This window comes from Macaca nemestrina, chromosome 11, assembly GCF_043159975.1.
Source record: "Macaca nemestrina isolate mMacNem1 chromosome 11, mMacNem.hap1, whole genome shotgun sequence".
Taxonomy (NCBI): domain Eukaryota; kingdom Metazoa; phylum Chordata; class Mammalia; order Primates; family Cercopithecidae; genus Macaca; species Macaca nemestrina.
Genome location: NC_092135.1, coordinates 88239202 through 88254092, shown reverse-complemented (window position 1 = coordinate 88254092; position 14891 = coordinate 88239202). Strand labels below are relative to the sequence as shown.

General features: G+C 37.4%; 1 protein-coding gene across 4 annotated transcripts in view; it reads left to right on the top strand.

Moving 5' to 3' along the window:
* Nucleotides 1-14891, top strand: part of LOC105468213 (3-hydroxyisobutyryl-CoA hydrolase) — a 117732-nt gene that overhangs the window by 49643 nt on the left and 53198 nt on the right. For all 4 annotated transcript variants that reach the window (XM_011718284.2, XM_011718283.3, XM_011718281.3 and 1 more), the window contains one exon: nucleotides 9134-9212. In XM_011718284.2, coding sequence (XP_011716586.1) covers nucleotides 9134-9212 — 79 coding nt within the window. The remainder of the gene's footprint in view (nucleotides 1-9133; nucleotides 9213-14891) is intronic.

The window sequence follows — 14891 nt, the reverse complement described above, 5'->3', positions numbered from 1 at the left end:
TGGTTATTAACTGTTTACTTTGGAATATTTACTTTTCGAGCACCAAGCTGAATTGTTTATGTGTGTCTGTGTTTATGCATTGAGGGATTAATCTTGCCATTAATATAAATCATGGGTGGTTAACTATGCCTTAAAATAACTTTAAATATCTTTAAAAAAAAAAAAACAGGCGTAATAACAATTTATTTTTACTAGTACTTTTTAAAATTTTTATTTTACTTTAAGTTCTGGGATACATGTGCAGAACATGCAGGTATACATGTCCCATGGTAGTTTGCTGCACCTGTCAACCCATCATCTAGGTTTTAAGCCCCGCATGTATTAGGTATTTGTCCTAATGCTCTCCGTCCCCCTTGCTCCCCACTTCCTGACAGGCCCCGGTGTGTGATGATCCCTTCCCTGTGTCCATGTGTTCTCATTGTTCAACTCCCACTTATGAGTGAGAACATACGGTGTTTGGTTTTCTGTACCTGTGTTAGTTTGTTGGAAATGGTGGCTTCCAGCTTCATCCATGCCCCTGCAAAGGACACGAACTCTTTTTTTTTTTATGGCTGCATAGTATTCCATGGTGTGTATGTGCCACATTTTCTTTATCCAGTCTGTCATTGATGGGCATCTAGATTGGTTCCAAGTCTTTGCTATTGTGAATAGTGCTGCAGTAAACATGTGTGTGTATGTGTCTTTATAGTAGAATGATTTATAATCCTTTGGGTATATACCCAGTAATGGGATTGCTGGGTCAAATGGTGTTTCTGGTTCTAGATCCTTGAGGAATCACCAAACTGTCTTCCACAGTGGTTGAACTAATTTACACTCCCACCAGCAGTGTAAAGCATTCCCATTTTTCCCCAGCCTTGCCAGCATCTGTTGTTTCCTGACTTCTTAATAATCACCATTCTAACTGGTGTGAGATGGTATCTCATTGTGGTTTTGATTTGTATTTCTCTAATGACCAGTTATGATGAGCTTTATTTCATGTGTTTGTTGGCCACATAAATGTCGTCTTTTGAGAAGTGTCTGTTCATATCCTTTGCCCACTTTTTGATTTTTTTTTTCTTGTAAATTTGTTTCAGTTCCTTGTAGATTCTGGATATTAGACCTTTGTCAGATGGATAGCTTGCAGAAATTTTTTCCCACTCTGTAGGTTACCTGTTCACACTGATGACAGTTTCTTTTGCTGTGCAGAAGCTCTTTAGTTTGATTAGATCCCATTTGTCAATTTTTGCTTTTGTTGCCATTGCTTTTGGTGTTTTAGTCATGAAGTCTTTGCCCATGCCTGTGTCCTGAATGGTATTGCCTAGATTTTCTTCTAGGGCTTTTATGGTTTTAGGTCTTACGTTTGAGTCTGTAATCCATCTTAAGTTAATTTTTGTATAAGGTGTAAGGGTGGTCCAGTTTCTGTTTTCTGCACATGGCTAACCAGTTTTCCTAGCACCATTTATTAAATAGTGAATCCTTTCTCCATTGCTTGTTTTGTAAGATTTGTCAAAAATTAGATGGTTTTAGATGTGTGATGTTATTTCCGAGGGCTCTGTCCTGTTCCATTGTTCTATATATCTGTTTTGGTACCAGTACCAAACCAGTCTTTGTAAATTACAACCAAACTTGTAATTAACCAGTCTTTGAAAATTAATATTGGGCTACTCTGGGCACATTGCCTATGGGTTAGCCCTGCTCCACAAGGAGCAGTTTTAAAAAATTGCTTTTTGTCTAGAATAGTAATATCTGGACATATGGGAGTGAGTGCTGATTCCTAGTTGCAGATTAACATATTTATATGTTTGAATGGATTTAATTGTCTTTTTAAAGTAATTATAATGAGATGTTCTTTTAAAGCCAAAAATAGAGCTGTGTCAGCTTTTTTCTCCTATTGAACAGTCTGAAAATTCATCTAGCTAGGTTTCTTAATTAAAAAGTAGAGTCTTAGGTTGCCTAAATTTTGCCTTTAGGGATGCCAAAAACTTAAATAGGAAGTCATTTTTATAGCGACAGAGTAGGAGTTTGAGTACAGTCACATCCTTTTTCCATTTGTGTTCAAATGTTAATTATGCTTGTCCATATTAACATTCTTTATAGTAGATTATGTTACTACCTGAAGATGATTGTTTAATAATAACGCAGTTAAGAAACAGTGACTATCAGAGTGCTTGGGACACCATAAATATAAGGCACAGAAGGGTTAAAAGAAAGAAGATAACATACCAAACTAACTAGAGGAAAGTGGTATAACTTTTTAAATATCACATGACGTACATTTTATGACAAAAACTTTTATTTGAGGTAGGACATACCATAATTGCAGAATGGTTAGATAGTACCTTTAAATTTTAATGTCCTATGAGTCTGTTTCTGTTGTGTCTTTAGCTGTGGTCTTTTCTCATATGTCTGATTATTTCTGAGTTATTTTTGAGTATTTAAAATGCAGATATTTTTGAGTCCTAGGATGATATTCTCTCTCCAAAGAAGATGGACCTTTGTTTCTGGTAGGTGTTCAGGCTAAGGGCACTAGCAGTCCCAGATCATCTCAGTCTAGTCAGGACTTCAGAGAATTTGAAGTTGGACTTAATTCTAGGTCATCCTAGAATGATGTCTTGAATCTAGGCTATCCTAGTTCCTGAGGTGTAGCCCTTAGGGGCCAAACTTGGCAAGCCCTAGATTTCCGTTTTTGCTTCTTTAGAAGATAAGGCTTAGCTCAATCTGTTTCAAACTTTATTCAGCTTTTTACCATTTTAAGATCACTGATTATTGAGCGCAGTCAATACTTTATAATCGATCAACTGCAGAAAGATACTTTGTAAGTACTTGTCGAAAAGCCTTGGTTTATAACTAAATATGAAGCAGAATTACTTAATGAATTCCATAGTGAACAATATGGCACTAGTACTAAAACGGAGAAACTATACGAACAAACCTTTGCCTATCTGAAATAACTCTCCTGGTATGATATTTTCAAACATTTTTAAATGACTAATCTTGGCAGGGTGCGGTGACTCACGCCTGTAATCCCAGTCCTTTGGGAGGCCGAGGTGGGTGGATAACCTGAGGTCAGGTGTTCGAGATCAACCTGGCCAACATGGTGAAACTCCGTCTCTATTAAAAATACAAAAATTAGCAGGGCACGGTTACATGCGCCTGTAATCCCAGCTACTTGGGAGGCTGAGGCAGGAGAATCGCTTGAACCCAGGACACAGAGGTTGCAGTGAGCCGAGGTCACACCACTGTGCTCCAGCCTGGGTGACAGATGGAGATTCTGTCTCCAAAAACACGAAACAAAACAACAAAGTCATGAGATTTATAGATGCTGTCTTCACCTCACTCTCCCCATCACCCCAGCCTCACCTAAAACATTCATACACTGTGGACAGAATTGGTCTTCTAAAAATTAAAAATAAAAATAATAAAAATAGAAATGACTAATCTTGGCCAGGTGCAGTTTCTCATGCCTGTAATCCCAGCACTTTGGGAGGCTGAGGCAGTTGGGTCACCTGAGGTCAGGAGTTTGAGACCAGCCTGGCCAACATGGCGAAACCCCGTCTCTACTAAAAATAAACAAATTAGCCTGGTGTCGTGGTGGGCGCCTGTAATCCCAGCTACTTGGAAGGCTGAGGCAGGAGAATTGCTTGAACACAGGAGGCGGAGGTTGCGGTGAGCCGATATTGCGCCACTGCTCTGCAGCCTGGGCAACAAAGCAAGACTCTGTCTCAAAAAGATAAATTAATTAAAAATAAAAATAAAATAAAAATGACTCATTTTGTGACCAGGTGCGGTGACTCATGGCTGTAATCCCAGCTTTGGGATGCCGAGGCAGGTGCATCACCTGAGGCCTGGAGTTGGAGACCAGCCTGTCCAACATGGTGAAATCCCATCTCTACTAAAAATACCAAAATTAGCTGGGTGTGGCAGCGCACATCTGTAATCCCAGCTGCTCTGGAGGTAAGGCAGGAGAATCACTTGAGCGCAGGAGACTGAGGTTGCAGTGAGTAAAGATCGCGCCACTGCACTGCAGCCTGGACGACAGGGTGAGACTTTGGCTCAAAATAAATAAGTAAATAAAAATGACTAATCTTGTAAACAAGTGGAAAACTCTAAAAGGGGAGATAGGTAAAACCACAATCATAAGAAAGAAAATATTCAAACATATTTCTTTCAGTAACAGATGAAACAAAGACATACTGAGTACATACATTTTCGTGCACATATTTTATATGCACATATGTGATTTGAATGAACATTGTTTAATAAGCTTGACCTAATGAACATGCACTCAGTAACTACAGAATTCACATTCCATTTCACGTGTGTATGAAACACTTGCCAAAATAGGCCATGGAATTCGTCTTAATATATTTTGAAGGATTAGTTTTACAGAATATATTATCTGTCCCCAGTGGAATTAAGGTTGCAATCTGTAATAGAAAGATAACAGGGAAATCCCAAATGTTTGGAACGTGAGCAGTAACCTTATATGACATCACAATGAAATGATCAAAATACAAAAAAAAAAAAAAAAAAGAAATTTAAAATCAATAAACAGTAAATATCAAAGCTGAAAATTATTTTTATAGACCATTAAAACTGATAAATCCTTAGTGATAAGTTGTTAAAGACAAAGGTAAAAGCAGAGTGTGTTACAAATCTAGAAATGAAAAATAGCACATCCCTATAAAACCCATAGCCATAAAAAAGATTACGAGAGGATGTTATGTACAACTTTATGCTCATATATTTCAAAATTTTGATGAAATGGTCAAATTTTTATATAATCCGTAACTGTTAATGAAAGTAAATCTTTAAAAACCTTTTCACAAAGAAAATTTCAATCCCAGGGGTTAGGGAGGGATTACTTAAATAATACACTAAATGTACCGTAAGCAAAGTGAACAAACTGTAATGTGTTAAGAATGAGAACTTCTGTTCATTCCAAGCCATCCTTGAAAGAGTGAAAAGGCAAGCCACAGACTGAAAGCATATTTGGTACATATCTGATAAGGGAATCATGTCTAGAATATATGAATTTCTACCAATTCAAAAATCCAGTTAAAAAAAAAGAGCAAAAGATTAGAACAGACTTTTCACAGCAAAAGGTTAGACATTTCACAAAGATACCCAGATAGCTAATAAACCTGAAAAAGCTCTCAACTGCATTAATCATCAAGGATATGCAAATTAAAACTGCAGTGAAATACTAACATATAGTCATTAGAATGCCTAAAATGTGAAGGACATCTTGAAGTGTTGGTGAGGATGTAGAACAGCAAACTTGTATACAGCTAGTGGAGTAGAAATTGGTACTACCACTTAGGAAATTTTGATATATTTTAAAGTTGAATGAATCAATAGGTTTTTTTTTTGTTTTTTTTTTTTTTTTTTTTTTTTGAGATGGAGTCTTGCTCTGTCCTCCAGGCTGGAGTGCAGTGGTCCAATCTCAACTCATTGCAACCTCCACCTCCCAGGTTCAAGCGATTCTCCTGCCTCAGCCTCCTGAGTAGCTAGGATTATAGGCACATGACACCATGCCCAGCTAATTTTTGTAGTTTTAGTAGAGACAGGGTTTCACCATGTTGGCCAGGCTGATCTTGAACTCCTGATCTCAGGTGACCTGCCCACCTCGGCCTCCGAAAGTGCTGGGATTACAGGCGTGACGTGAGCCACCATGCCTGGCTGATTAATAACTCTTTGACCTGACACTTTTACTCATATCTGACCAAAATGTGTGCACTTATGCACCAAAACATATGCAGAATGGCCACTGAATTGTTATTTGCAGTAGCCAAAATGGAGACAACACAAGTAGCCATTCATATTAGAATGGATTAACAAATTGTTTATTCATACAAAGGGATGCTATGCAATGAAAAAGAACAAATTACTGCTATATGCGAGAACATAAAAATCTCACAAACATAATGTTGACTGAAAGAAGTCAGATAGTAATATATATTCTGTGATTCTATTTACATCTAGCTAAGCCAGAAAAAGCTCTAATCCTTTGTTAGAGGTCAAGATAGTAGCTACTTGAAGGATGGAGGGTGTAGTGACTGACAGGGTGCATAATGCAATTTCTCATAGTTTTTATCTGAGTTTTGGTTACATGGGTGTGTTCATTTGGGGCCAACTCATTGAAACTATATGCTTGCGAACTTACTATTTGTTACTGTTTGTGTACCTTTAAGTGGATATTATACATCAAGAAAGTTAAAAAAAAAAAAAGGAAAGCCCATGTGGCTTACTGGAGAGAAAGTGAGAAAGTGGGGAATGGTAGACTATAAAATCAGGAAGGTAGAAAGGGACCAGATCATATGGGACCATATCAGTCATGATAATATTTTAGTGTGATGGGAAGTCACTGGAGACTTTTGGGCAGGAGAAGGACATGAGATGTTTTACATTTGAATAAGCGTGCTTTGACTGGTATGGAGATGATAGATTGTGGCAAGAGTAGAAGCAAGATACACTAGCCCGGGCAAGAAAGGATAAAGGCTTCAAGTAGGGTTGTAATGGTGTGGGTGGTGAAAAGTGGCCCAGTCCAGGATATATTTTGAAGTTAGAGCTCTCAGGATAGTTCATAGATTACATTGTGGGTTAGGAAGGAAAGAAGGTAATGCTGAGATGTTTGACCTGAGCGGCTTGGTAAATTGTGGTGCTATTTACTGAGATGAAGACAGAGGGAGGAGCACACTTAAGCAGAAATCAGGAGATTTACTTTTGATGTGTGAAGGTTGAGATACTTACTAGACATTCAAGATGAGATGTTAAATAGCTGAGTAGAGAAATCAGGGATGGGGAAATAATTTATTAGTGTTTTAGGTGGTGCTTAAAATCCTAGGGCTGGAAGAGATCTCCTAGGGAATGAATGTAGACAGGACAGAGTTCAGTGGGGTAGAGTGAAGTGGAGTAGAAAGATGGCATCTAATTATTGTGGCAGATCAACACTTTGATATCAGGGAGAAATGAAAGAGCAAACTAATGAGTTAGATTTCAAAATAGGAATGTATGGTGTCTCAAAATCCAGTAAAGCATTTCATAAAGTAGGAATGAGCAACTGTCATATTACTGAGCTGTTTAGCTAGTGGTCAGCTTGATGAAAAATGAGATTTGACTACTGGGTTTGGTAGGTTTGGGGGAGAGTATTTGGGGAGAGTAGGAATTGGAATAAAGTATTGTATTTGGAGAATGAATCTGTATAAAAATTAGCTAATACAATAAAACTTGAAGACTTTGGAGCCTTTTTAATCTAGCAAAGGAGTATCAGCTAAGATTAATGGTCAAATAAAATGTAAAATCACATTTCAGAAGTTAAGGGGGACTGCTTACAAGTAACCTATAATAGATTCTTTGATGTAAGATAGAAAAATTAGTTATGATTCTGCCATTAGGGTTTTACATTTGAAATGGTTCAGCGTATTCCTAGTATCTTCAAGTGAAGTGGCTTGACTATTCTGAACCTTCATCTTTATTGAAAGGCTTTAAAATTGGCTCTTAATGATACTTTTGTCCGTGGTCTCTTATTCTGATAGTTTTTCATTAATAACTTTTTACTCAAATCCTGATGTCTTTAATTCACTATTATCAGCCAATGCTGAAACAAAACATACTATGTAATACAAGATAACGAATGGAATCAATGGATCAATTACTCTGCATGGATCTGTAGTTTCTATGTGAAGTAATATGGGGCTTTTAAGTTTCTTTTTCCATAGAGTTCAGGAGGTGGAGAGGGCCCTCTGTAGAGAATTTGGTCTGTTAGGTTGTTCTTTTGTAAAGGAGTTAAGATTCCAGAAGATGTGATGGGAATGGCTAGTCAGGGACACCAGTGTTAGGAGGTTGTGTTGGGAGGGAAAGCACAGGACAGTATTTCAGTGAATATATGCTGGGGGCCCAAATACTTATGTTGTGTGTTGCTGACGACAGGATCTAGGTCTAGTTCTAACTGAAAATGTGGTGAAGAGACATTTTAATTTGGAAAGAACAGAGACTCACTCAAAAAGATCCTCAAAAGAGAATGGGGCAGTTATTAGACAAGTTCAGGGACCATAAGCATTGCTTATGTTCCTGAAAATTGGACTGCAGGTGTGGGCTTAAGGCAAATTTAAGTTGTGTGTTTATTTTTCTATCTCTGCTTCTTTTTATGTGTTTGTTTTGTCTTCTGTCTTGTACAGACTACAGCATTCTCAGGGTTTTTTTTTTTTTTTTTTTTTTTTTTGTCTCTACCGCATACAATAACAGCTTTTACTTGGCTATCATGTCATCTTTAACTCAAATGTCAGATGACCTTTAAGCTTCACTGCCTGTCATCAGCTGACAACTGCGCACTGTGTTTTAGTTTAAGTACCTAGGAGTAAGAACCTTGTCTAATTCACCCCTGCCCCTTTGCGCCCCAGGCCTCTGAATTCTGGTTAGTCTCCATAGGCTGCCCTTGGGTCCATTGCCCATCCCTAGTTCAGCCCTTCCTGGGGAAAGGAAAAAAAAGTCTCTGGGAAGAGCAGATTCCCTTAGAGAAAAACAGTGATTGAGCAGGCAGTGGCCTTCTCTAGTATGTCTTCTTACCTTAGAGGTTTTATGATTAATTGAAATTGTAAAAGCTTAAAATTTTGGAGGAATGGCATGAAGCCTCCATGGCTAGTGGAATGAGTGCGGGAAGAGTGATGGGAGATAAAGTCAAAGAGTTAGGCTAGGCCAGGTGTTGTAGAGCCTTGCAGGCCATGGAATAGAGTGTGACTTTTATATATGTATAGTTGTATATATTATTATATATAAAATATGTATCAGATAAGTATATACATTTGTTCAAATATAAGAAATACATAGGGAAAAAAATCTGTGGGTTACTTACCAAATTGATAATAGCTATGTGTCTCTGTGGAGGAAGAGAATGACCAGACTAGGATGGGTGTGTGGTCAGACTTCATGTGTAAATGTTTAATAAAGGGGAATATAGTCATGTGCTGTTCGTGGAATTCAAAGTTAATTGAAGGAGGTGGGGACAGCCTATCCCTGAAGCAAGTTCCTGTGGAGTATAAAGATAATTTACTTGCTTCGTACTTTGTAATGTAATGTTTGTAAGTTTGTGAATTGTTTGCTTTTTAACAATATTTTTAATCCCCCCCTTTCTTTTTTTGCCTTTTTTCTCTAGGGAGTTGGTCTCTCAGTCCATGGGCAATTTCGAGTGGCTACAGAAAAGTGTCTTTTTGCTATGCCAGAAACAGCAATAGGTAACAACCAGAATTTTTTTAATAATTACTTTTAGCATCATCTTCTTTTGATACATTTCAGAGTTTACTGTTGTTGAAGGAATTGAGGAATCTTGTGTGAGATACAAGGAAAGGATTTTAAAAAAGAAATTAAAGAGGAAAATAATTAGAAGTCAGTATCAGCTCAATAATTGTATCTGAAAACACAAAACTGAGAACATTAAAGGAGACAACACACTATAAATAAAACATTAACACTATAGATAAGATATCATTAAGGGAATATATTTTTGCCTTTAGATCTGTGCAGTTTTGAGTTCTGATCAAAACTCTCATATGACACTTTTGAGTTAATTTTTGTATATGGTGAGGGGTATGGATCATCTGTATAAGTCAAAGTTTATTTCGTATATGGAAATACAATCATTCCAGTACCAACTGTTGAAAGAGTATTGTTTTGCCACCGAATTGTCTGTGTAGCTTTGTTACAGTTGTCTGTAGATGTCAATCATGGTTGTTGTCTTGGTTAGTGTTGCTTTATAGTAAGTCTTAAAATCAGGTGGTGATAATGTTCCACCTTTGTTCTTTGTATCTCACCAAGTTGCTTTGGCTGTATAGGTTCTTTATATTTCCATATGTATTTTAGAGTTACTTGTCAATTTCAACAAAAAAGCCTGCAGGTGAATTTAGAGAGAATTGACATCTTAACACTATCGAGTCTTTTCAGACCTGTGGTCAAGATATATTTCTCCATTTATGTAAGTGGTCTTTAATTTCTCTGAGCATGGATTTTTAGTTTTCAGTTTATAGGTCTTATCTTTTGTCATATTTATCCATAAGTATTTCATATTAATGATATTTTTGAAAAAGCTTTCAGTTCTAATTGTTATTTACCAGTCTGTGGAAATACAGTTGATTTTTGTATTTACCTTTATCATGCAGACTTATTAAACTCACTTATTAGTTTTAGTTGCTTTAGAATTAAATAGAATTCGATTCTACTGTACTGGAATTCCTAAAGAGACAGTTATGTCATTTACAAGTAACAGCAGTTTTGCTTTTTCCTTTCTAATCTGGATACCTTTTATTTCTTTCTCTTACCCTATTGCGTAGAATAGAACTTCCAATATAGTGTTGAATATAAGTGGTGAGAGTGGACATCTTTTCCTTGTTCCTGATTTTAGGGGAAAGCATTTAATCTTTTACCAATTAAGTTAGATATTAAGGTATATGTTTTTCATTTAAGATCAGGAACAAGACAGTGATTCCTGCTCTCATTGTTTCTATGCAATACTGTATTGAAAGTCCTTGCCAGAGCAATTAGGGAAGAGAAGGAAATAAAAAGGATCCAAACAGGAAAAGCAGAGGTGAAACTGTCACTGCTGATGACATGCTCTTATATATATATATGTAGAAAACTCTAACAGCTCCAACAAAAAACTGTTTGAACTAATAAGTAAATACAGTAAAGCTGTAGGATATAAAATCAACACATAAAAATCAGCATTTCTATACACTAACAGCAAACTATTTGAAAAATAAGAAAACAATTTCATTTACAAAAACATCAAAAATAATAACATACTTAGAAATAAATGTAACCAAGGAGGTAAAATCTGTATGGCAAAACCCCATCTCTACAAAAATAACAAAAAGTAGTTGGGCGTGGTGACATGTGCCTGTGGTCCCAGCTGCTCAGGAGGTGGAGGTAAAAGGATGGTTTGAGCCCTGGAAGCAGAGGCTGCAGTGAGCTGAGATCACGCCACTACACTGTAGCCTGGGCAATACAGCCAGACCATGTCAGACACATACACACACACAGACACATACACACAGACACACACACACACACACACACACACACACACACACACACACACATCTGTATACTGAAAACTACAAAACTGATGAAAAAAATTGAAGACTCAAATAAATAAAAAGATGTATTCCATGTTCATGGATTGGAAGAATATTTTAAAAATGTTCATACTACCGAAAGTAATCTACAGATTCAATGTAATCCCTATCAAAATCCCAATGTCAGTCTTCAAAAAAATAGAAAAAACAATTCTAAAATTCATATAGAACCAAAAAAGACTGCAGATAACTAAGGTAATCTTGAGCAAAAAGAACAAAGCTAGAGACTTTGTACTGACTTCAAACACTATTGCAAAGCTTTAGTGATCAAAATAGCATAGTACTGGAATGAAGATGGATACATAGACCACTGGAAAAGAATAGCAAGCTCAGAGACAAATCCATATATTTGCAGTCAAGTGATTTTTAAGAAAGATGCGAAAAATACATAATGGTGAAAGGACAGTTTCTTCAATAAATGATGTCAGAAAAACTGGATATCCATGTGCAGAAAAATGAAATTAGACCCATACCTCATATTTAATAAAAAACTGAAATGGATTAAAGATGTAGTCATACAACCTGAAACTGCAAAATCACTAGAAGAAAACATATAGGAAAATGATATGACATTAATCTGGGCAGTAATTTTTTTGCTTTGACCCCGAAAACTCAGGCAACAAAAACAAAAATACACAATTTCCTTTGAATCCATCCAACATCCAGTCTACACTGATGCAAGGGGTGCCTCCCAAGGCCTGTGCACAGACAAGTAGAATTACATCATGTAAAATGCTTCTAGAAGCACAGCAAAGAAAACAGCAGAGTGAAGAGGCAACGTCTTCCAATCTCTGCTTGTTGCCTAGTTCCCAAGTCACTTCTACATTTTCAGTTATCTTTATAGCAATGCCCTACTTCTCTGGTACCAGTTTTCTGTATTAGTCCATTCTCACATTGCTATAGAGAGCTACCTGAGACTGGGTAATTTATAAAGAAAAGAGGTTTAATTGGCTCACAGTTCCACAGGCTGTACAGGAAGCATGACTGGGGAGGTCTGCAGAAACTTATAGTCATGACTAAGGATGAAGGGGAAGCAAGTGCATCTTCACGTGGCTGGCAGGAGAGTGAAGGGGGAAGTATTGCACACTTTAAAACAACCAGATATCATGAGAACTCACTATTATGAGAACAACGGGGGGACATCTGCCCCCATGACCCAATCACCTTCCACCAGGCCCCTCATCCAACACTGGCGATTACATTTCAACATGAGATTTGAGTGGGGACGCAGAGCCAAACCATATCAGGGCCTTTCAAGGAATTTGTCAATTTGTTAGCATAAAGTTGTTCGTAATTGCTTTTTTGTATATATCCCCTGAAGTTCACGTGTTGGAAACTTAATTCCCAACTCAGCAGTGTTGAGAGTTGGGACCACTAAGAGGTGAGTGGGTCATGAGGGCTCTTCCAGTCTTTGCAGGTTGGTTCCCGATACAGGGATAACTTCAGCCCCCTTTCCTCCTGCTCTCTTGTCCTATCTCACCCTTGCCTTTTGCCATGGGATGATGCACCAAGAAGGCCCTCGTGTGATGTTGACACCATGATATCGGACTTCCTAGCCTCCAGAACTGTGACAAATAATTTTTTTTTTCTAAATTACCCCAGTCTGTGGTATTCTGTCATAGCAACACAAAATGGACTAAGACAATAATATTCCCTTATTATCTTTTTAATATCTGTAGACTCTGTAGAGATTTCTGGCTCTCATTCTTGATATTGGTCATTGTGTCTTCTCTTTTTCTCCCTGATCAATCTAGTTAGAGGTTTATTAATTTTATTGATCTGAAACAGATTTTTGTTTTCATTTATTTTTTATTTTGCTGATTTCTGCTCCAGTATTCATTCCTCCTTTTTTTCTGCTTATTTTAGATCTTGTTTGCTCTTCTTTCATTTCCTCAGGTGAAACCTGAGTTCACTTGTATGAGATGTGGGTATGGAATTTGATTCTACTCTGGTTTTTAATTTCAGTAATTTAAAGATGTTACTACACTGTCTTCTCATTTAATTTCCTACAAAAAGTCTTTTCTCTTCTTTATTTTTGTTCCTGTGTCTTTTTATTTTCTCTTGCTGCTCTTAAGATTTTCTCTTGATCACATGTTTCAGGCCATTTGGTTATGATGTGCTTTGGTGTTCTTTGTATTTCTAATGCTTATGGTTGTTGAGCTACTTAGGTTTATAATTTCTGTCAAACTTGGAAAAATTTTTGCCATTATTTCTGCAAATATTTTTCTTCCACCCATTCCCTTTTCAGGAATTCTGGTCATACTTCTGTAAGGCTCACTTATGCTTTGTTCATTAAAAAAAATTTTTTTCTCTCTTTCATTTTAGATAGTTTCTGTTCCTATGTCCTTAAGTTCATTAATCTTTTCTTCTACAAGATCTAATCTGCCCTTAATCTCATCCAGGTATTTTTCAGCTTATACATTCATTTCAGTTTTCATCTCTAGAAGTATGATTTGGTTTTTTTTTTTTTTTTTTTTTTTTTTGAGACGGAGTCTCGCTCTGTCACCCAGGCTGGAGTGCAGTGGCTGGATCTCAGCTCACTGCAAGCTCCGCCTCCTGGGTTTATGCCATTCTCCTGCCTCAGCCTCCTGAGTAGCTGGGACTACAGGCGCCCGCCACCACGCCCGGCTAGATTTTTGTATTATTTAGTAGAGACGGGGTTTCACCGTGTTAGCCAGGATGGTCTTGATCTCCTGACCTCGTGATCCGCCCGTCTCGGCCTCCCAAAGTGCTGGGATTACAGGCTTGAGCCACTGCGCCCGGCTGGTTCTTTTTTTAAAAAGAAAAATCTTCTGTGTCTCTATTTAACTTCTTGGATATAGAGGTTATGTTTGTGATAACTGTGTTAATGTTTTTTTCTGCTAGTTTTTATATTTATGTCAGTTCTCTTTTTTTAAATCACCTCTTTATGGTTAGTATTTTCCTGCATCTTTAGATAGCTCATAATTTTTTATCGAATTATAGATATTGTAAACTTTGTTGGGTGCTGGATATTTTTGTATTCTTTTAAGTATTTTTGAGATTTCTTCTGAGATGAATTTAAATTCCTGGGAAACATCTTAATGTTTTCAAGTGTTACAAGATTTATTATTAATATTTTTTTGCAGGATTGGAGCAATGCTCCAACTAGGGCTAATTATTTCCCACTACTGAGGCAAGATCTTTCTTTGTGTTCTGTGCAGTGCCCCATGACATCAATCATGAGTTTTTCTAGTCCAGGTGGTGGGGAACATGCTGTTTTTAGTCCTGTCATGGGTTCCCAGTACTGTTCTCTGTAATCATTTTCTGTATTTCTTTCCTTAGTCTCATGTAGTGGTATGGTTAGGTGTTGTGTCCTCCCCCAAATCTCATCTTGAATTGTAATCCCCGTAATCCCTTCGTGTCCAGGGAGAGATGTGGTAGGAGGTGATTGGATCGTGGAGGCAGTTTCTCCTTTGATGTTCTCATGGTAGTGAGTTCTTACGAGAGCTGATGGTTTTATAAGGGACTCTTCTCCCTTTGCTCCTCACTCTTTTCACTCCTGCTGCCATGTGAGAAGATCCAAGCTTGCTTTGCCTTCTGCTATGATTGTAAGTTTCCTGAGGCCTCCTTAGCCATGTGGAACTATGAGTCGATTAAACCTCTTTCCTTTACAAATTACCCAGTCTTGAGCAGTGTGAAAACTGACTGATCATGTAGTTTCTTCACACACACACACACACACACACACACACACAGAGTCCTTTCCTAAGCTAAGTACTTAAAAGAGACACCCTGCAGATCTCCAGGGCTTTCTCTCTGCAG